General features: G+C 51.2%; 2 protein-coding genes across 6 annotated transcripts in view; both read left to right on the top strand.

Moving 5' to 3' along the window:
- The first annotated feature begins 177 nt into the window (after window positions 1-177).
- On the top strand, window positions 178-21,456 carry SIRT3 (sirtuin 3). Of its 4 annotated transcripts, XM_044680316.1 has the most exons (8): window positions 178-259; window positions 1,272-1,437; window positions 10,893-11,081; window positions 11,178-11,410; window positions 13,415-13,515; window positions 14,388-14,549; window positions 19,863-20,072; window positions 21,239-21,456. In XM_044680316.1, exons 1-8 carry the CDS (start codon window positions 178-180, stop codon window positions 21,248-21,250), a joined length of 1,155 nt encoding a protein of 384 aa, XP_044536251.1. In that variant the 3' UTR covers window positions 21,251-21,456. The 4 variants fall into 4 exon arrangements, with proteins under 4 accessions (XP_044536251.1, XP_044536252.1, XP_044536254.1 ...); XM_044680317.1 differs by lacking the exons at window positions 178-259; window positions 1,272-1,437 and having other exon boundaries at window positions 10,934-11,081; window positions 13,418-13,515; XM_044680319.1 differs by lacking the exons at window positions 178-259; window positions 1,272-1,437; window positions 19,863-20,072 and having other exon boundaries at window positions 10,934-11,081.
- Window positions 21,457-26,085: 4,629 nt separating this feature from the next.
- BET1L (Bet1 golgi vesicular membrane trafficking protein like) overlaps window positions 26,086-26,228 on the top strand; it is a 7,011-nt gene continuing 6,868 nt past the window's right edge. Inside the window, exon 1 of one of the 2 annotated variants that reach the window (XM_044682282.1) lies at window positions 26,086-26,179. In XM_044682282.1, the coding sequence (XP_044538217.1) occupies window positions 26,159-26,179 (21 nt within the window). In that variant the 5' untranslated portion in view covers window positions 26,086-26,158. Of the gene's footprint in view, window positions 26,194-26,228 lie in introns of both variants that reach the window. The other variant, XM_044682281.1, reaches the window with a different exon arrangement.

The following is a 26,228-nucleotide window of genomic DNA, read 5'->3' on the forward strand; positions in this document are numbered from 1 at the left end:
GGGAGAGCCCGGGGGTTACAAACAGCTAGGACCGAAGAGCCGGCGGAAGCGCACACTCACTTCCGGCGCAGCGTTTACGCACTTCCGGAGGGCGCGCACTCGCCACTTCCGGCTCCGGCTCCGCGTGAGGCAAGCCGGGATTTCCAGCGGGCCCTCCTCTGCTGGGCACTCGGGGTCATGGTCTCTCCCCTGGCTGTGGCCTGGGCCGCCCTGGGCTCGGCGCTGGGGTCCCCGCGAAGGAAGCTCGCGGCCGCCCGCGGTGAGCGTCCCGCCGTGCGCGTGCGTGTGCATGTGTGTGCGCGCCTGAGGGCCCGAAACAGGCGGCGGCGAGAGGAGGGGCTGCTGTGAGCTCTGCCGAGTAGTGAGCTCCCGGGCTCGACTTCTGGAGGGCCTCAGGGGAAGGGCAGTGGGGAGCACCTCGCCTTAGGCCAGCCCGCGCCTGCGTGCTGTGCCTCGGTTTCCCCTCTTGCCAGCCTCGACCCTTCGGCTTGGTCGGGTTGGCACCTGCTGTGTGCCAGAGTCCGGAGTGGGGGCCGGACCGGCAGGGGTCGCTCGCCCCCAGGCCGGCTGTCCCAAGTCTGCCTCAGTGGGCAGGAGGATGGTCCTGGCCCCCCCCCTCCCCCTCACGCTGGGCTCCCGGCCACCCGGCCCCTGACTCTTCCGTGTCCAGCCAGCAGCCGTGGCGGTTGTGTAACGTGGCAGCCCCCCTCCCCCCACCTGTGGCATCCCTTACGGCACCACCCCGCCTGCCCCCTCCCATCCCTGTGCCAGGTTCTGTGCAGCCGTTCCCTAGTGGCTGGCATCAGCTCCAAGCCCAGTGCCTTGCCGTGAGCACAGACCTAGGTGGGACTTGTCCTCACCCCTTCCGTATCCCTTTCCAAAATGGGGGCACCGGTGGAAGCCTGGGCAGGGAGGCACACTGTAAGTAAGCTGGGCAGAGGCGGAGGCCACCTTGACCCGCAGGGCTGGCAGTTGAGAGTTTGGGATGTTGCCAGGGGCAAACGTCAGTTGGCTCCACCCTATCTATGCCCCTGACAGCTACGGTGAAGGACGTCTCTGGCCTCCTCCGGGAACCGGAGATCTCGGATCTCTGCAAGCCTCTGTGCTTCTGTCTGGGCGGTGGGTGGCTGAAGAAGAGGGTAGGAATAAGCCCGAATCGATTTCCCAGCTTCTTTCTGGGCAGGCAGGCCGCGCACCCTCGCCCAGCCCTCCCACCATCGGCAGGTTCTGCTGAAGGGCCTTGACAGCCGGACTTTTCCTCCTTTCCTTAGGGTGGAGGCGGCTCTGCCTGCGCAGTCCGAGAGGCCCTGTCTCTGGAGTTTGGGGGAGCCTTCGAGCCCTCCACAGATCCAGCAGCAGCTCTCTGTGGGGGCAGGCGTTTCCGCAGAGGACTCTGGGAGAGGAAGCTGTGACCGGGTCTAGCTTTGGGCTGCGAAGGTAGGTGGCCTTTCCTAGAGGGACCCTGGGGGTGAGGGGACACCTGGGAAATCGTGTCAGAGAGCAGGCTTTGATCCTTGTGCGTAGAGCGCCTGGAGAAGGCAGACCGCTGGATTGAGGTTAGACGTCTCGGGCTCAGCACGCTGAAAAGGACGTCGAAACGAGAACCGGGCCACTAGAACGGGACTCGGTTCAAACAGTGCTCGGCTTTAAGTCGCTGCCTTCCTGCCTTCCTTGGAGTCTGTGCCAAAAAGAGCAGAACTTGACTGCAAGCTGCCCCTGGCTGTCACCATAGCATCAGCATCCCCATCAAACAGAGTGAGCCACGGAGAAAGCCATGCAGACCAAAGTGGACCCTGGGGCAAGTGACAGCCACTCCCTGGAGGCACGGGGCAACAGCTGCCCAAAGAAAGGAGCCCCTCCTTGGTAATCAAGCCAGGTAGGGCCTCCTGGCCTTATGGATATTTCCTTGAAATGGAGAGCATAGAGGTGGAGGGAGCCAGCTAACCCGCCATCCCAGGGGCCAGAGAGGGCCCACCTCCCGGAACCTCCTCTTGACTCCCAGATCGGTTTCCTGATCGTCTTCGCCTGTGACCCGTGCCTTGAGCGTCCTCGTGTGATGTCCCGGGACGGAAGGCAGGCAGGACGAGGTCCTCGGGGAGGGGCTTCCCTTCCCGCGTTATGCCGCCCCTCTGGTAGTTCATCTTCTTCTAATAAAACCCATCTTCTCCCAATGGAGTCAGTTTGGGCCATCAGGCAGTTCTCTGGACGAGGCCCAGCCAGCAAAGCCCCCGACGTTTCTGGACTCGGAATGGGAGGCAGCCATCCGAAGCACATAGCTTGGACTGGAAGCCCTGCAAAGGAGAGACGCGTGACGCGTGCGTGCATGGTCCTGAGCAAAGGCGCAAATCACGAGCAATGAAGACATCCTGGAAGCCCTCCCGGGAAATACAGAAGGGAGGTAGGGGGGCCGCCGCTCCCCGTTGCCGTGTGACACAGTCCTGGACGTCCCAGGAAGAAAGAAATGAAAGACAGGAAGGTAGCTAAGAGGCCAAATCATTTCTGTTAGCCTGAGAACATGGTGGCTTACTCAGACTGTCCTAGAGCACCTGCAGAGACAAAATGCAATCATGCCTTTGGCAGAGCTAAAGGCTGGGCAGTGTATTCTCAGAGATCAGCAGCACTTCTGTGGAGTAACAAGATCCAAGAGGTGGGTATAGGAAGGGAAACATCATTTGAGATGACTGCAAAATGCATAAGGAGGGGCAGCTGGGTAGCTCAGTGGATGGAGAGCCAGGCCTAGAGATGGGAGGTCCTAGGTTCAAACCTGGCCTTAGCCACTTCCCAGCTGTGTGACCCTGGGCAAGTCACTTGACCCCCATTGCCCACCCTTGCCGCTCTTCTGCCTTGGAGCCAGTGCACAGTATTGACTCCAAGAGGGAAGGTGAGGGCTTAAGAAACAATAAAATAAAAATGCTCCTTTGAGGGAATGCAGACCGATTTCGCCATTTGGAGGAATGTTCAGCATTTGTGGCCAGCCAGCGGAACAATAACGACAAACCCTTTCGATGCTGAGCCAGTCAAATGAGCGAGGGAATACTTTGCCGAACTCGATGAAATAGGAACAAAATTCATTTGGAAAAACAAAATGCCCAGAACGGTGAGAGACATCCTGAGAAGAAGCAGGGACCCGGCAAGGAAGAGCTCCTCTTCCAGACCTGAAACTGTTACGGAGCAGCAGTCATCGGACCACCCGATACTGGTTTGAGAGAGAGAGAGAGAGAGAGAGAGAGAGAGAGAGAGAGAGAGGGAGACCAGACGAAAGCAATGGAGCTCGACAGCCAGCGTCAGAAAAAACTACCCGGAGACCAGAGCTCTGGCCATTCTGACTTTGCCCAGGAGTCTTGTACGCTTCTCCTGATTGCTGCCCTCAAGGAGGGCTGAAGCGGCTGGTCTGAAAGCAGTATTGGGCTGCTATTCCCAGGCTTCTGGCTGTGGCTCGTTCAGCATTTCCCCCTTCCCCCTCTGGCCTTATTTGCTTTAGGGGCCTTGGGGCCAGCTTGGTCTCTTCCCTGCCGCCTGGGACCTCTGACATGGATTTTTTTTTCCTTTTTTTTTCCCCCTACCTCCTTTTCCCTCTGGGCTTCCTTTCCTTCTTTGTGTGCCAGGGGAGGGAAGGTTTCCCATGAGCTTCTCCCACTCTCTTTGGGGCTTTCTTTGCTTTCTTTAATTCTTTTCATTTAATCTAATTGAGTTCTTTTAAATTACTTAAAATTAATTTTAATTTAAATTCTGTTTTTTTAACCCCTCCCCTTCCGTCTTGGAGTCAATTCTGTGTATTGGCTCCAAGGCAGAAGAGTGATAAGGGTGGGCCATGGGGGTCAAGTGACTTGCCCAGGAGCACACAGCTGGGTAAATTCTATTTTTTAAAACATTTCAATGTATTATTTTTTCAAACCTTCTTTTCTTTTGACATTTTGAGCTCCAGAGTCTCCCTCACATACCCATCTCCCACCCACTGAGAAGGCAAACCACCTGACGCCGGTTCTACACGTGAAATTCCGCAAAGCACGTGTCCATATTGGCCATATTTGAAAAGGAAGCAAGAAAGAAAGGGAGCGAATTCTCCTTCAGTTTACATTCAGGTTCATCAGCTCCGGGTCCTTTGGATCATTGTATAGCAGTGCTGTTCCTGAGCACAGTGACCTTCGCTTTCTGCTCTTTCCACTCTGCCTCAGTTCCTACACAGGCGTGCCACACTCCTTAGGGCTCAGCAGTATTCCATTGTTCATCTTTTGAGCCTGTTTCTTGACTTTGGACTTTAGATATTTTTAAGCTCTTCTCTTCTGTCTTAGAACAATACTAGGTTTTTTCAAGGCAGAATAGTACTAAGGGCTAGGCAGTGGGGTTTAAGTGACTTGTCCAGGGTTACCCAGCTAGGAAGTGTCTGAGGCTAGATTTGAACCCAAGATCTCCCATCTGTTTCCATTTGTGGCTCTCTATTCACTGGCTGCCCTTGAACTTTATGTTTAACCTACGTTTTCTTAAGCTAGAAAGATGGCCTCTCTCAATTTGGGTTGGCTCTGCCACTCCACAATTTGCTTTGAGGTGTTATTTTAGACCAGGGGTTCCCAAACTCTTTTGGCCTGCCGCCTCCTTTCCAGAAAAAATATTACTTGGCGCCCCCTTACAGTTATTCCCCGCCCCCAAATGTACCTGTGGCCATCACTGCTTCCCCGGATCGCTGCAGCACCCACCGGGGGCGGTGGCACCCACTTTGGGAATCACTGTTTTAGAGTTTTTTAGAGGGGAATGTTGGGAAGAGTTCAGCTGGATGGCTGCCCCTAATCTGCCATCTTGGCTCTGCCTCCCTCAGCCTCTTTTTCTGTTATAACCAATAGGTGGCCTGGGCACTGCCCTTTAAACTTTGCAAAGCAATTTGGATCATCACACAATCCATCAGAGCATTGGGGTGAGGCGAGGGGGCTGTGGTCCTCGAATTCCCAGGGAGAGCTCAGCACCAGAAGAAAATGGCCTTGATGTGTCTGTTCCATGGAATTTATGCAGTCTGGGTCAGCTTTCCATTCATACACTAGAAATGGTGTGGCATATGTGGAGCTAAGCCTCTTTCAAGGCAGCTCATCCACTTTAGGGGTCCACCTGTGGCTCCAAGGAGCTGTAGCGTGCACAGTGGTCACACCCCGCTAAAATTCTCCCTGCTGATGGGCTAAAACCAGGTCGAGGGTAGCCAAATATGAACCCAAAGGTGAGCTAGGCAGGTGTCTGCCCTAAGCAGGTGGAGACTTCCCCTGGTCGAAACGACAGATGAGAGCATTTTGTTCCAGTGGCCACGAAGGTGGCTGAAGCAGGTGCTATGGAGTGCTTAGAGCATACCAAGGTTATCTACTGCCTCCGGGGCCATCGCCAGGCATCCTGACTTATCTCGCCACTGGACTTTGGTGACTAGAAGAGAGTGAGGCCAGCTACTTTATGCAACTCTGCCTCCCTCAAATCTGATTTATGCAGAAGTCAAGGCATCACCCCGTGATGTCTTGGTTCTCTTTGAAAAGGAAGAACAAGTAGCCACAGCAAAGATGGCGGACACCTTACAGTCCAGCTTCTCCAGGCAGGCCAGTGTAAAAAAGTTTGGGGCACCAGGGATGTAAATGTGTCCTAATGGTTTGTGGGTACACACACTGGGTTGAACGAGTGACAGGACTAACCAGGATAGGGAGACCAGGGTACACAGCTAAGCTGCTGTTAACTCTCAAGAATGGCAGTTGGCCAACTGTCACCCAACTCACCACTAGGCCAGAGTCTTTGAAACCAGCAGGCAAGGTAAAAGATTTTAACAGTTTTAATTACGTTTAACTAAATAAAGGTGGGATAGGGAATTCTACACTTAAAACCTAAAAGGGCAAATCACAGGGCAAAGGGGAGGACTTGTATACTTTAACTCTATTGACCTAGGCCAGGCAGGGCTCAAAGAAGCAGTTCTGGAATCACTGGGAAGCTGCTTCAAACCTGGTTCCAGCCAGGTTTGACCAGCACAGCTAAAAGGCCTGAGGGTGGCTTTGAGGGTTCTCACGGTGATCCACAGATGATCACAGGATGCCAAAAGCCAAGGTGGTCCAAGGTACCCAGGTAGAGAGAGTGTGCTTGAGATGCTGTCCACCAGATCCCAAACTCCTCCTCCACTTGATGCAGCTCTGCAGGTCTTGTCCACTTGCTGAAAGCCTCCACCACTCAGGATCCCAGGGAATCAGGATGCAGGGTGTCCTTAACTCTGAGATCTCCCAGGGCTAACAACAGTTTGTGCCAACCACTAATGGAATCTCTCTCAGGGCACAAGCAACTTCCTGCTCCTTCATTCCATCTTGGAATGCTCCAGCCCTTCCTGCTAGGTCCATATAAACTATATGTAACTAATCTTCCTCACAACACCAGCCACTGCTGAAGAATTTTCAGAAGCTTCTGAATAAGAACCAGCTTGAACAGTGTTCCTAAATGGCATTCTTCACTTGGGAACTCCCTCGCCTCTTGTTTTGTCGCTCTCCCCAGGAGGACTGATTCTAGAAATGTTAGCATGGGGTGCTCCATCATGGGTGGCCCGTGGCTCCCTGTACAAGCTCATGGTCCACAAGTATTTTGTAAGCATCCATTTACCATGTGCCAACCACAGAAGGGACCAGGCACTGTTTCCCTGCCCTGAAGGAGTTGACATTCTTTGCAGAGGAATAGCATGTACATACACAAGATGAACAAGCGGCCCTAGCAGTTGAGGGACAGGGAAGGAATCACAGTTAGGGTTCTTGAGTGAGTCCTGAGGTAGTAAAGGAAGGTATTTGGGGCATGAAGGCACAGATAGTGTGTGCTTTACAGGAAAGTGCCAGATCCGAGGAAGAACAAGAAGCCAGTTAATAAGAATGAATTCATTTCTTTCTTGACACGGGATACAAAAAGGGGGAAAAAAGGCAAGACTAGGCCCTACCCACAAGGTGCTCCCACTCTAGTGGAGGAGATGACATGGAAATAACTAGGCATTTGCAAGAAACACACTTGGAATACAAAGATTCACATGGAGAAGATGAGAGTCGGAATCAAAATCTCTGTGCTTTAGTTGAATTTTGAAAAGCTGGGGAGCAGTCTTGATTTTAAATCAGGCTACAGTCAGTGTAGATGTGGCAGAAAAAAGATAGTTGGAGTCACAGTGAGGGTTATTCCATTATACTTGAAGCACCACTGCTAGTGAGTCAGTGTCGATGTGATGGACGTTATTTATATCTGTGTCATTGTATATTCCTGTTTGCACCAAAGAGCAAATCAACGAAATATTTAAAGGAAAAAACTAATTGAATTGGAAAGAAAACTGGATACCAAAATTAAAATTGTTGTTCATTTGTTTTTCAGTTGTGTCTGACTCTTTGTGACCCCATTTGTAATTGTTTTTGGCAAAAATATTAGGATGGTTTGCCATTTCCTTCTCCAGCTCATTTTATAGAGAGAGAAACTGAGGCAAACAGGATGAAGTGACTTGCCTGGAGTCACCCAGGTAGTTAAGTGTCTGAGGTGAGATTTGAACCCAGGTTTTCCTGAATCCAAACCTAGTATTCTATCTACTGGGTCATCTTGATGCATTAAAAATAATTTAAAATAAATATTAATATTAAAAAATTAAATAACATACTTTTAGAAAAGTTAAGAGCTGTTGGGTCTCATGATTACATAGTGGGAATATAGAGGAATTTATATAACTCTTAGCCTGTACATGATACCTTTACAAAAATTAACCATGTATAGGGGAAAAAAAAAAAAGAAAAAATTGATATGTAGAAATACTAAATGCATCATTTCTTGATCATGATGCAATAAAACCAGATTCAATGATCCAACCATTCTGGATGGTGTAATAATTGTCAGCAACTCCTTTCTCTGGCTCCTTTTGTCCCATCCCCCTGGCACAAATCCTATCCTTACAATGGCAATTTGGAACTATGCCCAAAGGTCACTAAAAGACTGCCTGCCCTTTCACTGCTGGGTTTGTACCCCAAAGAGATCATAGGGGAAAAGACTTGTACGGAAATGTTCATAGCTGCACTCTTTGTGGTGGCAAAAAATTGGAAAACACAGGTATGCCTGTCAATTGGGGAATGGCTGAACAAATTGTGGTATCTGTTGGTTGAGCTGAAAGGAATGATGAACTGGAGTAATTCCATGTGAACTAGAAAGACCTCCAAGAATTGATGCAGAGTGAAAGGAGCAGAGCCAGAAGAACATTGTACACAGAGACAGATACACTGTGGTACAATTGAACATAATGGACTTCTCTACTAGCAACAATGCAACGATCCAGGACAACTATGAGGGACCCATGAGAAAGAATGCTATCTGCATTTAGAGGAAGAACTGTGGGAGTAGAAACACAGAAGAAAAACAACTGCTTGAACACATGGGTTGATGGGGATATTATAAGGGAAGTAGATGCTAAACAATCACCTTAGTGCAACTATCAATAATATGGAAATAGGTCTTGATCAATGATACATGTAAAATCTAGTAGAATTGTGTGTCGGCTACAGGGAGTGGGGTTGGGGGGAGGGAAAGAACATGAATCATGTAACCATGGGGAAATATTCTAAATAAAAATTAAAAAAACTAAATTAAAAAAGATCTCTTTTTAAAAACCCTCACCTTCTGTCCTAGAATGAACCACATGATCAATCATGTTTTTCTTCTGCATTTCCAGTTCCACAGTTCTTTCTCAGGACGTGACGAGCTTCTTTCTCCTGAGTCCCTCAGGGTTGTCCTGGGTCACTGCATTGCTGCTAGTAGAGAAGTCAGTTACATTCCATTGTGCTACAATGTATCCGTCTCTGTGTACAATGTTCTCCTGGTTTTGCTCCTTTTGCTCTGATCAGTTCATGGAGGTCTTTCCAGTTCACATGGAGTTCCTCCAGTTCATTATTCCTTTGAGCACAATAGTATTCCATCACCATCAGATACCACAATTTGTTCAGCCATTCCCCAATCGAGGGACACCCCCCATTTTCCAATTTTTTGCCGCTATAAGAAGCGCAGCTATAAGTATTTTTGTACAAGTATTTTCCCTTATAATCTCTTCGGGGTACAAACCCAGCAGTGGTATAGCTGGATCAAAGGACAGGCAGTCTTTTAAAGCGCTTTGAGCATAGTTCTAAATTACCTTCCAGAATGGTTGGATCAACTCACAACTCCACCAGCAATGCATTAGTGTCTCAATTCTGCCACATCCCCTCCAACACTTATTATTTTCCTTTGCTCTCATATAGCCACTTTTTATTAAAAGTTATGTCCCAGATTTATAAGGAGCTGATTCAAATTTGTTAGACTAAGGACCATTCCCCAATAGATAAAAGGTTAACAGGTATGAACGGTCTGTTTTGGAGGAAATCTGAGAAATGGATTAGTATCAACAACCTTATGAAAAAAAATGTTCTAAAAGAAAAGCAAATTAAAGCAACTTTGAGGTTCTACCTCATGCTATCAGACTCACAGAGATGACAAGTGACAAAACTGATCAGAGGGTGGAGGGGTTTCAGGAAACCAGCAACATTAATGCGTTGTTAGTAGAGTTGTGGACTGGTCCAGATATTCTGGAAAGGAATCAGGAGCCATGGCCAAAAAAAATAGTGAAAATGTGCAGGCATACCCTGTGTCCCAGCTATCTTACTCCTCTGTCCCAAAGAAATGGAGGGAAGGAGTCTCTAAAAGGATAGCCGTTCCTTTCATAATCACCCCAAATTTGGAAACAAAGTGGATGATCTCCCATTGTGGAACATGTAAAGAACCATAAGGATGAGGAAAAATACAGTTTCAGAGGAAATTAGGAAAATATGAGCTGATGTGAAGTGAGCAAAGCTAAGAGAATAATTTAACGACAACAGTATAGAAAAGCAGCTTTGAGGGGCAGCTGGGTAGCTCAGTGGAGTGAGAGTCAGGCCTAGAGACAGGAGGTCCTGGGTTCAAACCCGGCCTCAGCCACTTCCCAGCTGTGTGACCCTGGGCAAGTCACTTGACCCCCATTGCCCATCCTTACCACTCTTCCACCTATGAGACAATATACCGAAGTACAAGGGTTTAAAAAAAAAAAAGAAAAGAAAAGCAGCTTTGAGAGATTTTAGAACTTGGAATAGTTCACTCATCTCCTAACATAGGTGTTGAGTGTAAAATGAATAGATGGGGCTGTTAGGGTGGAGCACCAGGCTTAGAGACGGGAGGCCCTGGGTTCAAATCTAACTTCATATTTCCTAGCTTTGTGACTCTGGATGAGTCCCTTGACTCCAGTTGCCTAACCCTTACTACTCTTCTGCCTTGGGACCAATACTTATTATTGATTCTAAGACGAAGGAAGGGTTTAAAAAATTTTTAAAAATGCATAGATATGCCAACGTGGGATTTGGTTTTCCTAGACTATGCATTGTAAACTTTCTAATTCTTTTTAAATTTGCCTAATTTGGGTGTGTGTAGGGGTAAGAGTTGGTCAGTTGGTACATTGGTGAAGCACCTACTACAGTATATTCCAGGCACTGTTCTACCCAGAGGGCGCACAAATAGAGGCAAAAGACAGTCCTTTCCCTCAGGGAGCTCATAGTCTAATGAGGGGGGCATCTGTGGAGCAGTCTAATCCAGGACACTAGTACGGAGCTGAGGCCATTGAGGGAGGTGCTTGAACTGCCCATCCAGCCAGGTGGGAGCCCCCTGTCCCCTGCGGGTGCTTTCCTGCCCATGAACCACCATCTGGACGAGGAGCCCCACGCTTACCCCACACCAGCTGTTGGGCCATGCCGTGGGAGGGCCGCGAGGCTGTTGACCGTGGAGGTGCCGGGCAATGACTGGTTTCTGTTGAGATGGAGTTGGTAGGAGAGAGGGAAGGTGGGAGCGTGGGGGATGAGCCCTTGTCGCCTTGTCGCCCCCAGCTTCCTGGGTGAGAAGCCTGGCTGCCTCATCACGGGGGCCTTCAGCAACCACGGAGCAGGAGGCGGCCAAGGAGGAGAGAAGCTCTCCTTGCAGGATGTAGCCGACTTGATTCGGACCAAAGCCTGCCAGAAGGTGGTGGTCATGGTGGGTGCCGGGATCAGCACCCCGAGTGGAATCCCAGACTTCAGGTAACAGATGCCCTCGCCTGCCTTCCCTCCTGGCTCTCCCCACTGCCAGGCTCAGGACTTCTCTTGTGGGACGCCGAGTCTCTTTTGTCTCCTCAGGTCTCCGGGGAGCGGCCTCTATAGCAACCTGGAGCAATATGACCTCCCTTACCCCGAAGCCATCTTTGAACTGCAGTTCTTCTTCCACAACCCCAAGCCCTTCTTCGCTTTGGCCAAGGAACTCTACCCTGGGAACTACAGGCCCAACCTGGCCCACTACTTCCTGCGCCTGCTTCACGACAAGGGGCTGCTTCTGCGCCTCTACACGCAGAACATCGATGGGCTCGAGAGAGGTGAGGGGGGTCTTTCGCTGGCTGCCCCCAGGCAGCTCCCTCTCGGCCCGCCAGAGAAACGAAGCAAGAGCTGAAGCTTGTCTCCTAGCTCAGCGCCTTCCCGCCCAGCCTCCCCTGACCTCCTCAGTGTGAATTGAGGCACCGTAAGCCGTGCTGCTGCGTGTGTGCTTTTTAACATGGTGCCGATTTTCTGTTTGCTGCTGAACAGTAGGAAGGGGGAGTGGCTGGTGGGAACAGGCAGAATGAAAACATTCCAGGGCCGGTTCAGGAATGGGGGGGGGGGGGGTGAAGCGGGCGAGAGGGCGATAAAACCCTAAAAAGCAGCCCTTGGGGGAGGTGGCTAATGAAGGTCCTGTGTGAACCCCAAACCGTCCCCTCCCATCTGGAAGCGGTCCCCCAGAGACCAGCCTGTCCCCGCCCAGGTACCCACAGGGGTAGCCAGCTGGCTCTCGTCTTCCCTTCCCTCCACCGCGCTCCCCACTGTCATCCAAGCTCCGCACGGGCTCTCACACTTGCCGTGGTCCTACAGCATTTACTTTGCTTGGCTCCCAGCCTTCTCTCCTCAAGCTCCCAACCCAGGGGCGTGGGAGACCCGGGCCCAGGCCTTGGCCAAAAAGCCAGGTCATCTGCTATGCCTTCTTTCCCCCCAATTCCGTCTCCTCAGCATCTGCCCACTCCAGTGTCCTTTGCTCTTGAGGTGGCCCTTTGTACTAAGGCCAGCTCCTTCCCGCATAGTCTTTCCATCTCCTCTAGGGGGTGCCCTTTCAGCCGTGGATGCCCGCCAAGCCTTGGGGGTGCTCTTGTGCTCTCCTTAAACAGCCTCCCCTTTGCCCTGCCTTCCCCCGCATCTCTTCTCCTTTTCACAGTTTCCGGATTGGCCCTCCATGTCCTCCCAGTGGCCTCTCCACTCTCACAGACTGCCTTATCTGGCCCCATCCCTGGGCCGAGGCCACCAGTGAATGCTATTGCCTTTTCTCAGTGGCCGACCACCTCGCCCCGTCCCTTCCTCTTCTGATGGCCGCCTCCTCCCGTGGCTTCCTCTCTTCCCACCACTTCTCTCTCTGCTTTGCTGGCTCATCTTTTTGCCCTCGAAGCTCTAGCCTGGGCCTTCTTCCGTGGCTCTAATGAGGATCTCCAGGCTCTCCAGAGAGACCTTCCCAAATCAGGAGGTGGGCAGTGGCCTTCTGGACTCCGCTGGGATGTTTGGGGGCTTCTCAGGCCCCTGGGTCCAGAACAGATGGCACTGGGCTCTTCCTCCCAAGTCTGCTCCTCCTGGTGAGAAGGGATGGGCATCACAGGGTGTTGCTTGACACATAATAGATGCTTCATAGATGATTGCCAACAGGTCGATTGACAGTGATGTCACCCAGGCTTATGGCCTTGGAGCTGGCCTCGCTCTGCCCTCTCCTCCACCCCCATTTCTAGCAAGCTGCCAAGACTTGGCCTTTCTTGGGCCAAATTAGGGGGCCATCCCGTGGGGCCCACCTTGCTTCTTACCTGGCCCTCCCAGGGACCCCCTGCTCCCTGGTGGTCTCTCTTCTCCGCGGGCCATCCTTGATGTTGTGACTGACATGGTTTTCCCTAAATCTCTCACAGATGCCACTTGTTCTTCATTTGTACCTGGTAGAGGCTCATCTCATCACGCCCCCCTTCTGCACTGTTTCTCTGTCTGTCTCTCTTCCTCCCCCCCACCCCCAATCTGGTCAGCTAGGCTGGTGCCCGTGTTTGGGATGCTCTCATTCCTCTTCTAGAACCTCAGCTGCCCCCTCTTTTCTCAGTTTATGAGGAATGACAGCGAGTGGGGGAACCTCCATCACCAGTGTTGAGCTTATTCTTAGGCCCTCCTTACTGACCCACACAGACCCTGAACTCTTGCGCCATGGGGGTCGGGTGCTCCCTGGACCAGGCTCCAGAGTGTCTTCTTGGCCAACAGAGCCAGGCCCAGAGGTGGCAGCAGGGACTCTGGACTCTTCACCTCATTTCCTCTCTGCATTTGGATTGCAGCAGCTGGCATCCCTGCTTCAAAGCTGGTAGAAGCCCACGGCACCTTCGCCTCTGCCACTTGTACCGTCTGCCGGCGATCCTTTCCAGGGGAGGAATTTCGGGTGAGTGCCTTGAGAGTGGGGACAGAAGATGAAATCGTGTGCCAGGCCCTTCCTTTGGGGATGGGGAGGGGGACTGGATGCTGTGCTCCAGCGATAGCCTGTGGTCCAAAGCCAGGCCCTCCTATGGTGGGCTTCTGTGGGCAGGGAGTCCCACTGGGGCATGTGGCCTGATTTAGGAACCCAGGGAGAAGGGATGAAATATCTAGTCTGTAGGAAGCCCTCATTCCCTCTGGCCACCAGCTGTGCTCACTGCTGGTCTCCACGGCTTAGGAGCAGCCTCCTTACCTCCGGGGCTGTTGTGAGCATAAAATGGGCCAATGTAGTCTGAGGAAAACCCTTTCAAGTAAAGGGCTCTTTGGGCATTATTCTCACTGCTTCCTCCCAGCCTCCAGAACTTTGTCTTGGAGTCACGCCCTAGCTTTCCCTGGACCAGCCCCTAAGCTTCTGGCCCTCTTCAGCCTCACAGTGGTGTCAGCTTTGTATTTTTGTTTGTTTGTTTATTCATTTATTTATTTTGGTTTCCCTACGAGGAAGTCACCCAAGCAGGAAGGTCTTTCACCCAAGAGGAAGGGATTTCTCCCAAGTCTGGTGGGCTGCGGGACAGGCCTCAATTGGAGGGGAGGCTTCTTCCACCTCTAAGGTTCTGGGGTCCAGTAAAGGGGAGAAATGGAGCCATGGGACGAAGGGAGAAAGAAGGACATGAATGAGAGGCTCCAGGCCAGGAAGAACTTTCTACCCAGGTGCAATGAAGGCTCCTCCTAATTCGGCCCCCTCCAGCACTTTGATTGACTACATTTTGGTGGGAAGGAGAGGGGAACCTTGAATTCAGGGCTGAGCTTTGCCGACTCTTGTCTTGCTGCGTTCTCTTTCAGGTGGATGTGATGGCAGATAGGGTCCCTCGCTGCCCCATCTGCACAGGGATCATCAAACCCGACATCATCTTCTTTGGGGAACAGCTCCCACAAAGGTTCTTCCTGTACATGGCCGACTTCCCCATGGCAGATCTGTTGATCATCATTGGGACCTCTCTGGAGGTCTGGAAACCTGAGGGGTAATGGGAATTCAGGGACCAGCACGGGGCTGAACACTATGGCAGATGGGGGAAGACTTACTTTGCAGGGCTCTCAGTCCAGTTTATGGTGTATCAAGTACCAGCGAAACACTCAGTTGGCTCAGAACACAGTCATACTATAGGTTAGAAAGTACCAAATGTAAAAGAAGGGATGAAAGATGGAGGAGAGGAGAATCCCTGGTCTGGAAGGTCAGAGCAGGCATGCTGGGCTCTCTAGGAACTCCCATGGATGGCTGGCACCATGATGCCCACACACAGGTGAGTGACTCCTGCCTGGTGCTGCCTGCCTTCACCAAAGGCCAGATTGGGAGGCCCTGGGGAAGGCAGGGTTCAGTGGAACTTGTTTTGCCAAACCCAGCCTCACTTGCCAATTTCTTTTTTGGGGTTTCTTTTTTTTTTACTTAAATTTTTTTTTAATTTTTCCCCCAAAGTTCCTTGATTTATGCTGTCTCCTTCCCCTCTTCCTCCCCCCTTCCAGAGTAGACAAGCAATTCCACTGGGTTATACATGAATTATCACTCAAAACCCATTTCCATATTATTCATTTTTATAATAGAGTCATCTTTTAAAACCACAACCCCACATCCTATACCAATATAAATGAGTGATCAATCATGTTTTTCTCCTGCATTTCTGCTCCCAAAGTTCTTCCTTTGGCTATGGAGAGCTTCTTTCTCCCAAGTCCCTCAGGATTGTCCCGGGTCATTGCATGCTGCTAGTAGCAAAGTCAGTTACATTCGATGGTGCTACAATGTATCCATCTCTGTGTATAAGGTCCTCCTGGTTCTGCGCCTTTCACTCTGCATCACTTCCTGGAGGTTCTCCCAGTTTACATGGAATTCCTCCAGTTCTTCATTCCTTATAGCATAATAGTATTCCATCACTGTCAGGTACCATAATTTGTTCAGCCATTCCCCAATTGTTGGACATCTCTTCACTATTCAGCTCTTTGCAACTACAAAAAGAGTTGTTATAAATATTTTTGTGCAAGAAGGTCCTTTCCCCCTTTTTTGGAACTCTTTGGATCTCTTTGTATCTTTTTTGGATCTCAGACCCCATAGTGGTATTACTGGCTCAAAGGGTCTGCACAGTTTATAGCTCTTTGGGCAAAGTTCCAAACTGCCCTCCAGAAGGTTGGATCTGTTCATAACTCCACCACTAGTGCATTTGTATCCCAATTTTGCCACATGCCCTCCAGCATTTATCACTTTCCTTTGCTGCCATATTGGTCAGTCTGATAAGTATAAGATAGTGCCTCAGAGTTGTTTTAATTTGCATTTCTCTAATCAGGAGATATCTAGAATATTTTTTCGTAAGATTATTAATAGCTTTGATCTTTTCATCTGAAAAATTCTTATTCATATTTTTTGATCATTTGTCAATTGGGGAAGGGCTTGTATTCATTTAATATAGTCACAGTTATTCATTTTACACTTTGTAATGTTCTCTATCTCTTGTTTGGACATTCTATGCTCCTCTAATTTGCTTACAGCATCACCCTTTATGTCTAAATGATATGCTTTATTTTGGCATAGGGTGTGAGATATTGGTCTGTACTGTAATAGATTATAATAGTTTCTGCCCTACTGTTTTCAAAATTGCCTGGGAGTTTTTGTCAAAGAGTGAGCTCTTATCCCAAAAGCTGGGTTCTTTGGGTTTATCAAACACCAAATTGCCGAGGACATTTCCCCTTAGTCTTTTCCATTGATCCACCCTTCTATTTCTTTGCCAGCACCAGATCGTTTTAACGATCACTGCTTTATAGTACAGTTTGGGGTCCAGTACTGCTAGGCCACCTTCCTTCACATTTTTTTATTAGTTCCTTTGATATTTTTGACCTTTTGTTCTTCCATATGAATTTTTTTATATTTTCTAGTTCTATAAAATTGCTTTTTGGTAGTTTGATAGGTATAGTAGTCAATAAGTAAATGAATTTGGGTAGGATGGCCATTTTTATTATGTTAGCTTGGTCTACCCATGAGCAATCAGTGTTTTTCCAATTGTTTGGAAAGTGTTTTGTAGTTGTGTTCATATAATTCCTGTATTGGTCGTGGCAAATAGATTTCCAGGTATTTTATATTGTCTAGAGTGATTTTTTTTAAACCCTTAACTTCTGTGTATTGGCTCATAGATGGAAGAGTGGTCAGGGTGGGCAGTGGAGGCCAAGTGACTTGCGCAGGGTCACACAGCTGGGAAGTGTCTGAGGCCAGATTTGAACCTAGGACTTCCTGTCTCTAGGCCTGACTCTCAATCCACTGAGCTACCCAGCTGCCCTGTCTAGAGTGATTTTAAATGGAATTTCTCTTTCTATTTCTTGCTGCTGGATTTTGTTGGTAATATGTAGAAATGCTGATGATATTGTGGGTTTATTTTGTATCCTGCAACTTTGCTAATTGATTTTAAATAGTTTTTTAGTTGATTCTCTAAGCATACCATCAGATCATCTGCAAAGAGTGATAGTTTAGTTTCCTCACTGCCTACTTTAACTCCTTGAATTTCTTTTTCTTTAATTGCTACTGCTAGCATTTCTTGTACAATATTAAACAAAAGTGGGCATCCTTGTTTCGCTCCTGATGTTACTGGGAAGGCTTTTCACTTATCCCCATTGCAGGTGATATTTGGTGATGGTTTTCCATTTTCTCTTTTGTTAATCTGGGTAATTTATATTTTTGTAAATATTCATTCAGTTCACCTAGATTGTCAGATTTATTGTCATATAATTGGGCAAATTAGCCCCTAATAATTGCTTTGATTTCCTCTTCATTGGAGGTGAATTCACCCTTTTCATTTTTGATACTAGTAATTTTATTTTCTTCTTTCAAATTAACCAATGCTCTATTTATTTTATTTGTTGGGGGTTTCCCATAAAACCAACTTCTGGGTCTTATTTATTTGTTCAGTAGTTCTCTTACTTTCAATTTTATTCATTTCTCCTTTGATGTTTAGGATTTCCAATGTACTTTTTAATTAGGGATTAAAATTTTTTTCTAGCTTTTTTAGTTATATAGCCAATTCATTGATCTGCTTTTTCTCTGTTTTATTGATAAGCATTCAGGGGTATAAATTTTCCCCTTAGTACTTTTTTCCCTATGTTACTCCTCTGGCTACAACTCACAATTTTCTCTATTTCATCTCATTGTTGTCCTTTTCTCTGATGGAATTCTGGGTTGTTTTCTTGATTTGTTCAATGATTCGCCAGTTCTCTAGGGTTAAATAACCGAGTCTTCCTTTACATTTAAAAACTTTCTCTAAATATCCTGATGAAAATTTTTATTGTGTCAGCAGAGGATGTATTTATTATTTCTGCTTCTCAGAGTTTGCTTGTGAGGTCTTCACACCCCAGGATGTCGTCAACTTGCAGCTGAGAACTAAGTACGTGTGAGAGAGGATCTAGGAGTCAGGGTTAGGCAGTGAAGCTATTCACAGACCTTCAAAGCTATTGGATGAACCAGAGCAGTGTTGATAGGAAGTCTCTTCTGATTTGGTTGCGGGACCTGGTGGCCCTGTATATGGCCGCTGGGGTGCTCGAGGGAACCAGGAGAGAGTGTCCAGTCACGTTTCTTGGGTACGGTTTTCCCTTTCAAGCATTTATTCTCCTTCCATAAGGACTTTGTCTAGATGCTGGAGTGTGAGAAAGGAGAGCATTGTATGAGAAGTCTGGCAGGTTGAGGCCGGACTGTGAAGGCTTTGGTGCTAACTGGAGGAATTTCTCTTTGATCCTTTGATCCACGGAGGTGGTAGCAAGTGGACACGCTGCTAGAACGGTTCAAGTCGGGGAGTGGCGCAGACCTGGTGCTGATGAGGAGCACGTAGTTCGGCTGCTGGATTGAAGGATGGGTTCAAGTGCGATGGGTCGTGGGGCAAGGAGACCCCCAAGGAAGTGATTTCAGTAGGCTGAGTGAGAGGTAGCGAGGCTTCGAGTGAACTAGGGGGGTGGCTGAGGGCCAAAGAGATAAGGATGAAAGCTGGGGATGACGGGGAGAGAGAATCGCCAAGAGTTAATGGCAGTCGAGAATAATCCTGAAGCTGTGAGCTTGGGCGGCCAGGAGGATGGCCGCGCCCAACTCTGACAAAAGGGAGGGTTTGTGGGAAAGATGGTGCCCTGTGACGCTGGTGGCATCCAGCTAGAGGTGTCTGAGGGCTGTCTGCAGAAAGATGACAAACCTGTGAGAACCGATGAGGTCACCAAGTGAATGAGAGTGTGAAGAGGCAAGAGAAGATGGCCCAGGGCAGAGCCTGGACCACGGGGGACGCCCACAGGTGGGGGCATGACCTGAGTGAAGGAGGAGCCCTCGGGGGAGACCCTTTGGCTCCAAGAAGCTGCAGCATGTGCAGACGTCACTCCACGGGCAGCCACCTTGGCAGACAGGCTGAAGCAGGTGGAGGGTACCCAGGCTGCCTCAGAGCTGGCAGTGACTTAGGGAGGGACATCTCCTTCAGGCCTGTGAAGACTTCCCTTGGCAGGAACAGTGTTCCTGTGGCCATGAGGAGAGCCGAAGCAGACTCCGCGGGGTCCTCAGAGCTTGTCAGACACCGAAGAAGCCAAGGTCGTTCCCTGCGTCTCATCCTGACTTCTGTCCTGCCTCTGCCCTGGGATGACTCCGGAAGGGAGAGGGAGGCCAAGGACTCCGTGCCACTGTGCCTCGCTGAAATCCAGCTTATTGCGATGATGCCATCAGGCCTCCCCCAGCATGTGTCTGAAGTCAGCAGAGACCAAGCAGCTCTCTCCCGTTGGCCCCCCCACCAGAGGCCTTTGGTCTCTGAAACTCCCGAACCCCACCCACAATTTCGGCTTTGTTATTCATTAAACTTCTCATGTGTCCCAATAGAGGGGGAATGAAGACCAGCCTCTCCTGCCGGGGAGTTTCCACTCTGTTGGCCCTCAGAGTCGGTGGGTTAGGAAGGTTTTGTTCATTGGAGACGACCAGGGTTTGGGACTCCTTTTGTCCTGGGGGAGGGGAGGGGGGGTTCTCTGGGCTCCCCAGCAGGCAGGACCAGGAATAGGGAGACAGATTTCAACCCATCCCAAGGAGAGACTTCCCGATAATTAGGGGTGTCAGAAAGTAAAATGCGCTCCCGTTCTTGGTTAGAGATCACTTATGGAAGACTTACCTTTCAGGGAAATGGGTTGGATGAGATGCCTTGGAGCTTCTTGCTCTGTGATGTGGGATAGGAGTCGGTGGGGGGGTGTCTCTCTGGAGAATCAGTTCCTGGATCTTTTCCAGGCCGCTGAAAGATGGTTCAGTGATACGGGCCCTTCTTTGCCACTGTTTAGGTGGAGCCTTTTGCTAGTCTCTCTGAAGCATCCAGAAGATCTGTCCCTCGAGTGCTGATCAATAGGGAGCTGGTGGGCCCATTTGCCTGGAGCCCTCGACACAACGATGTGGCTCAGCTGGGAGACATCATTGGTGGGGTGGAGATGCTGGTGAAGGCCCTGGGCTGGACCGAGGAGATAGAGGACCTTGTCCAGAGAGAGACCAACAAGGTAGGGAAGGCCTGGGAGCTCCCCACCCCCGAAGATTCCTTTGGGGGCTGCACGTGGGCCCGCTTTCCTGGGGAATGGCTGGAAGCAGCAGCAGCAGAACAACAAACTGTAAAAATGAAGAGAGCCCCTACTACATGCCAGGCGCTGTGCCAAGGGCTCCATCATTTCATGTGACCCTCACAACACCCTGGGAAGAAGGCAGTGTCAAAACTGAGTCAGACAGAGCAGAAGTGGCTCATAGGCCCCTCGTGTCTGAGGCTGGGTTTGAACCCAGGTCTTCCTGACTCCAGGCTCCTCTGGTGCTCTTTAGCTGCCCTTATTTGCCTCTGTATCTGGGCCTGAATCCTGCAAGAAGCAGGCACACTGCTGCTGCTTCTGGGTATGGCTGGGGAAGCCTGTGAGTGGGCAGCTAATGGAAAACAAGCCTTGTCCTCAAGAAGCTTCCACTTTGCTGGAGGAGGCACGATGGGGAAATCAGGACAAGCGTAGGAGAGAAAGGAAGCCTCCCGAGGCCAGGAACGGCTTGCGTCAGCCCGGAAATGGGGTCTGCAGAGAGGCTGGGAGGGCCTGGAGGTGCCAGGCTGAGGGAGGAGTCTGCCTTTTATCCCAGGGCATCAGGGGCCCAGGAAGTGTTCTGAGCAGGGGAGCGACCTGGGCAGATTTCTGCTTTCAAAAGCACTGTGCAGAGGCTGGGAACCAGGGACCCTAAATGGGAGAGCCACCTCTGCTTGCCCCCCCCCAACTCCTCTCTGGCTCTCTGTCTGTCCTCCTTTCTCTCCTCTCTTCTCATTCTCTCCCCCCTCTTTGTCTCTCATTCTCCTTTCTGCTTCTTTCCTCTTCCTCTCTCCCGTCTCTTACTCGTTCTCTCTCGTCGTCCCTTTCCTCCCTCCTTCTTCTCTCGAACTTGACTTGGAAGCCGACCCCACGTTCCCTGTCACACTCTCACCGCGCTGCAAGGCTAGTTAGGGGCAGACACAAGGTTCCCAGAGGCAGCCGATGGCCTGAAGGTGGGCTCCACGTGAAGTGATCCGGGGAATAGGCCCTGGGTGTCTTCAGGGGCTCACAGGCGCAGCACATGCCAGGTCTTGGGCCTGTGGGTGGGGAGAGGAGGAAGGGCTGGGGTTTGGACCTCGCTCCCTTCTAAACAAACTTCTTTACCCTCACAGGATGTCCTCTGAGAAGCATCAGCGATGGACCAGGAGCCAGGCCAGGTGTGGGGGAAGGGTTCCTTTTTGCCTAGCCCCTCTACTCAATCAACTGGCCCTGTCTGCCTCCCTGCTGCCCCTCTCCCTTCCTAGCCCCGTGGCTGACCCCACCTCTTCCTTCATCGGAGCCATGAATTCAATGTTCCTTCATGAGTCAATAAACATTTATTAAGCACCTACTAAGTACCAGCCCTGTGCTAAGCTCTGGGGATGCAGATCTGAACAAAGCCAGGCCTGGCCCTCAAGGAGGTTACAACAGAATGGGAAGGCTACAGTACCAAAGAAGCTGGAAGATTGGGTGGGGGTGGGGATACTCGGTGCCGGAGCCAGTTCTGTGCCCCTCGAGTGGACTTTTAGAATCTGCCTTAAAGATGGGTGTTAAATCCTTGGGAAGTGATGAGACGATGAGACGCGCTTCCACCCCCGGGGGACAAGGTGACAGAGTGGTCTGGATTCTGCCAGATGATGGCTTTCCTGGAGACTTCTTCCTCGTGAAGCTGGATGTGGAGCTGACCTGGTGAGGGCGTGAGAGGCCCTGAAGCCAGGGTGGGGAGGAGTGGGTGGAGACTGATGGAATGGATCCTGCTTCCAGCCAAACCAGCCAGTCCCCTTGGCAGAGGGCAGGGAGGGAGGAAGGAACTAGTCAGATGGCCGCCCATCCCCGTTCTCCTGAAGTGGTGGAGCTCCGGGCCAGCTGCCCCACATGCATATTTGCAGAACCCGAGCCAACCTGGGTACAAGAGCATGTGTGCAAAGAGCAGACCGATGGAGCTGTAAGCCCCAAGTGATGCACACCTGAATGCAAAGAAACACAGTCAAGCATGTTTGCAGCTCCCAGACCACATGTCACATTTGGCCCCATGACTCGGATGCCTAGTTCTGACCTGAACCAGAACTGATGGCTCAGGCTGGAGGTCAGGGAGGGCCTCAGAAGGATTTGGAGAGCTTTAAAAGAAAGCTCAGAAGTACACAAAGCCTTCTGGGACACCCCACGCTCCTCTTAGATTCCAGCATCAGGCTGGGTGTTCAATCCCTGGGAGCTGATGAGATCGCCAAGAGCAGAGGGACCGAGACACGGTTAGAAGGTGTGATCTGGAAGAGGAGAGAGTGGCGGGGGCTGTGCCAAAAGCCTAAAGAGAAGAACGTATTCAGGTGGAGAGCGAGCAATGAGGAAAGGCTGTTGGGTTTGGCAAGTAAGCCTAACCCTGGCAGCCTTGAAGAGAGCAGTTTGGGTCCAGTGATGAGGTTGGGGCCCAGACTGCAGAGAACTAAGAAGAGAGTGGAGGGCAAGGAAGTTCAGATGCCGAGAGTAGAGATGGTTCTCTCAAGGGGGCTGGAGAGAAATGGGATGATAGCTGGTGGGAATGGGTGGGTCAAATCGAGGTTTTCAGAAGATGGGGGAAGGGTGGGCTTGGATGCAGACAAGGACAACGGGGAAGCACCTGGAAGACGAGGAGAGTGAAGGTCAGCGAGAGAGTGGGAATGGTGGGGCCCCTGGCTGGCAAAATGGATAGTGTCAAGCCTGGAGGCAAGGAGACTCCCCTGAGCTGGAGAAGGAAATGGAAACCGCCAAATGGGGTTACAGAGGATTGGACACGACCGGACAAAGGGCCGCTCTATTGGAATGGGATCGTGTGTGTGGAGAGGAGTTTGCTTCGGCATGTTCACATGTGAGTCACAACGTGAAGGAGATGGCTGGGAAAGACGGCTCAGTGATGGGAGATGGGGAGAAGGCGAGCTCTCTGTGAATACTCCAGTCAAATAGAAAGCAAAGGTCTTATCTGAGAGCCTGGGGGAAGGGGAGCCAGGCAAGCCTGAAGGATGGGAAGGTTTAAAAAGGGAACAAGGAAATAAGCATTTTCCTGGATGGCCTACTATGTGTGGGGGGTGTTCAGGGAAGATCAGCGCCTCTGGCGTGAGGGCTTGCTGAGCTTTCCTGGATTGCTCTCCTTCTTTGGTATCGTCCCGAAGCTGTAGCACGGAGATTGGCCTCACCCCAGTAAGAGCATCTTGGCAGGCGGCTAAACCAGGTTGAGGATAACTGATGGGCCACAAACCCCTCAGTGAGTCTGCCTCAAGCGTGTACAGACTTGCCCCAGGGGGATGGGCAGGTGAGAACAGTTTGGTTCAACAGCCATGAAGGCAGTGGAAGTGGGTGCTGGGGAATTCTTAGAGCTGGGTCAGACAAGGAAGAAGCCAAGATCGTGCAGTGCTTCCCAGGTCACAGCCAATCATCGTGCCTTTTGCCTGGCTACTGGACTCTGAGGACTCTGGAAGCGAGCGTGCAATGCCTCACTTAAACCCAGTTTCCATGGAAGTCAAAAGACATCACCCACACCGCGTTACCGGTTTTTAGCACCTGAGCCTTATAACTGTACTCTAACTCTGAAATCTTGTGGTGGAGGCAGCAAGTGCACAAGCGCACAAGCCTCCAGGGCATCCGTTGTCTCCTCACTGGAAGCAGCAGTGGGGTCCGGCCATCCCCTGGTGTTGAAACAGGTTTTTCTGAAGGACCCGGTGCTGCAAAAATGGACTGCTTGAAGCTATTTTGCCCAACTCTGGCCTGCTGACCGTGGCAGGTGGAACTCCTACCCTGCAAGTGAACTACAAAGGAAGTACAGAAGCTTGGCAGAGGTGATCCCGCTCGCCATCAGTACCTGGAATAGAAGCACACTTAAGGACAGGCTGAATGGCTCTTATTGCTGGAGGACTTGGAAGGTTTGCATCCAAAGAGCAGCCCTGAGTGAGGTAAGGGCGGAAAACAAGGGCCAGTTTGGGGAAGTCACAGCTGGAATGTGTCTCTGGAGTGGCTGTTGTGTTGAGGAGTGTCGTGAGGCTGAGCAAATCTAGTCAGTAGGCTTGTTGGCTCCCCAAAGGAGTGAACGGTGGCTCACGGCAATGCGGTTGCCCCTTCAGGGAAATGCCGTCCCACCATCGTCCGTGTTTTTGCTCCCATTATGCCAAATCCTGATGAGGTCAAAGAAAAACGTTATGGAGACCCTCCCTCATCAACAGTGTGCCGAAGAAGGGCAAGCTTGTGATTCTGGGCGACTTTGATGCCAGAGTAGGCACAGGACTCTCGGCCATGGCAGAGAAGCCTTATGAGCAACGGGGTAGGAAACATCCACAGCAACGGTCTCTCACTGCCCAAGATTTGGGCACCTGATGACCTCATTACCAACACTGTCTTCCATTTATCTAAACACAACAAACTGTGGATGAATCCTTGAAGCAAACGCTGGCATTTAATAGACTATCATTGTAAGGAGGAGGCGACGGGATGTGAAAGTGACAAAGATCACGTGTGGTGCCCAGCGCTGGACCGATCAGAGACTTGTTCTTTCCAAGCTAAACATTTGCATTCAACAAAAGTGGCAAGATGGCTGTCGGAAACCTCATTGTCAACAGATCCGAGTGTTCTCAACAGACAGACATAAACCGATCCTGAAGCCACTTGACCACATGCCTCAGTTTGGAGTCAGTCGCTCTCTAGCCCAACTTCCAGTTGGAGAAGAGGCTTCGGATGTCCCTGGGCTTCTCCCACGTGGCAGAGTGTCTGGTACTGATTCCATTCCAGTAGATTTATAAAGGGGGGGGGGGGTCTGCTGCTCAAAAAAAAGCTGACCGAAATCTGGGTTATGTGTCAAGTTATCTCCCAGAGCAGCACCAGGAGAACGTTGTACACAGAGACGGATACACTGCAGCACCATCGAATGTAATGGACGGCTGTACTGGCAGCAACCCAATGACCCAGCACAATTCTGAGGGATTTACGGAAAAGACGCTGCCCACATCCAGAGGAAGAACTGCAGGAGAGGAAACACGGAAGAAAAGCAGCTGCTTGAACACACTGCTTGAGGTGGACATGGTCGGGGATGTAGACCCCAAAGGACCGCCCAATGCAACTATCAATAGTACGGAAACAGGTCTTGATCGATGACACGCGTTAAAGCCAGTGGAAATGCCTGTTGGCTAATGGGGGGGGGGGGTGAAGGGGAAAGGAAGGACATGAATCATGGAACCATGGGAAATTCTTCTAAAAAATAAAACTGAAAGAAAAGGAAGAAAGAAGTTCTGTCCCAGGAGACCCTCCGTACAACGTTCTGTCCACAGCTGATTCGGCACTCGGGGCAGCCTCTGGGCAGATGCAACAAAGCCCGGAGCCAACGGAGCTCCTCCAGCAGCCAGCCAGCCCGGCACCCTCCAAACACACTGGTTCCGGCACCGATTCCTTCCAGCAGGAGGCCAGCCTGCTGCCTGCCCTGCCAGAGCCAGCTCCAAGCAAAGCGGGACAGAGGAGAGGAATCAAATGGCCGCAGTGGCGGGAACTGCTTCCATTTGGACCATCGGAGGAAGCCTGTGAGGATCAGCTGCACGAGAAGGTGCAGGCCTCGGGGGACTCCGGAGCTCCGCTGGGCCGGCCCACCCCGCACCGGGCGCTGCGAGCCAAGCAGGGCCGCAGCAGCCCCAAAGAATGGCCACGTGTGCCGGCGAAGAGGCTTCTCCGTCCCCGAAGCTCCTCCAGGCTGTGCCCGGCTGCCCGCGGCCCTGGGGGAGGAGCACAAGGAGAGACGTGCGGCTCGTCCGCTGCCAGGGCTGCCAGCGGTGGCCAGAGGAGGGGGCGGGGCGGGAAGGGCCTCGGAGGGCAGCTGGCTGTGGCGGGGACGGCCGACCCAGCTAAGAGGCCTCCCCGACTCCTCGGAGCTCCGGCGCCTTCCTCCCCCCTCCCGCCCATAGTCCCCGTGAGAAGCCCTGAGCCCGGGACCGACTGGGACGCGGTCAGGGGAGCCGCGGAGCCCGGGGGCGGGGCCGGAAGCCATTGCGCGCTCACGTCACAGGTACGTGGCGCTACTTCCGGCTCCGGCCCGGGAGGCTGCGGACATGGCCAGCTGGGCCAGGGGTGAGGAGCCGGGGGCAGGGCGGGGGGCGCCAGGGGCGGGGGGCGGGGCCG

The sequence above is a fragment of the Gracilinanus agilis genome, chromosome 6, assembly GCF_016433145.1.
Source record: "Gracilinanus agilis isolate LMUSP501 chromosome 6, AgileGrace, whole genome shotgun sequence".
Classification (NCBI taxonomy): domain Eukaryota; kingdom Metazoa; phylum Chordata; class Mammalia; order Didelphimorphia; family Didelphidae; genus Gracilinanus; species Gracilinanus agilis.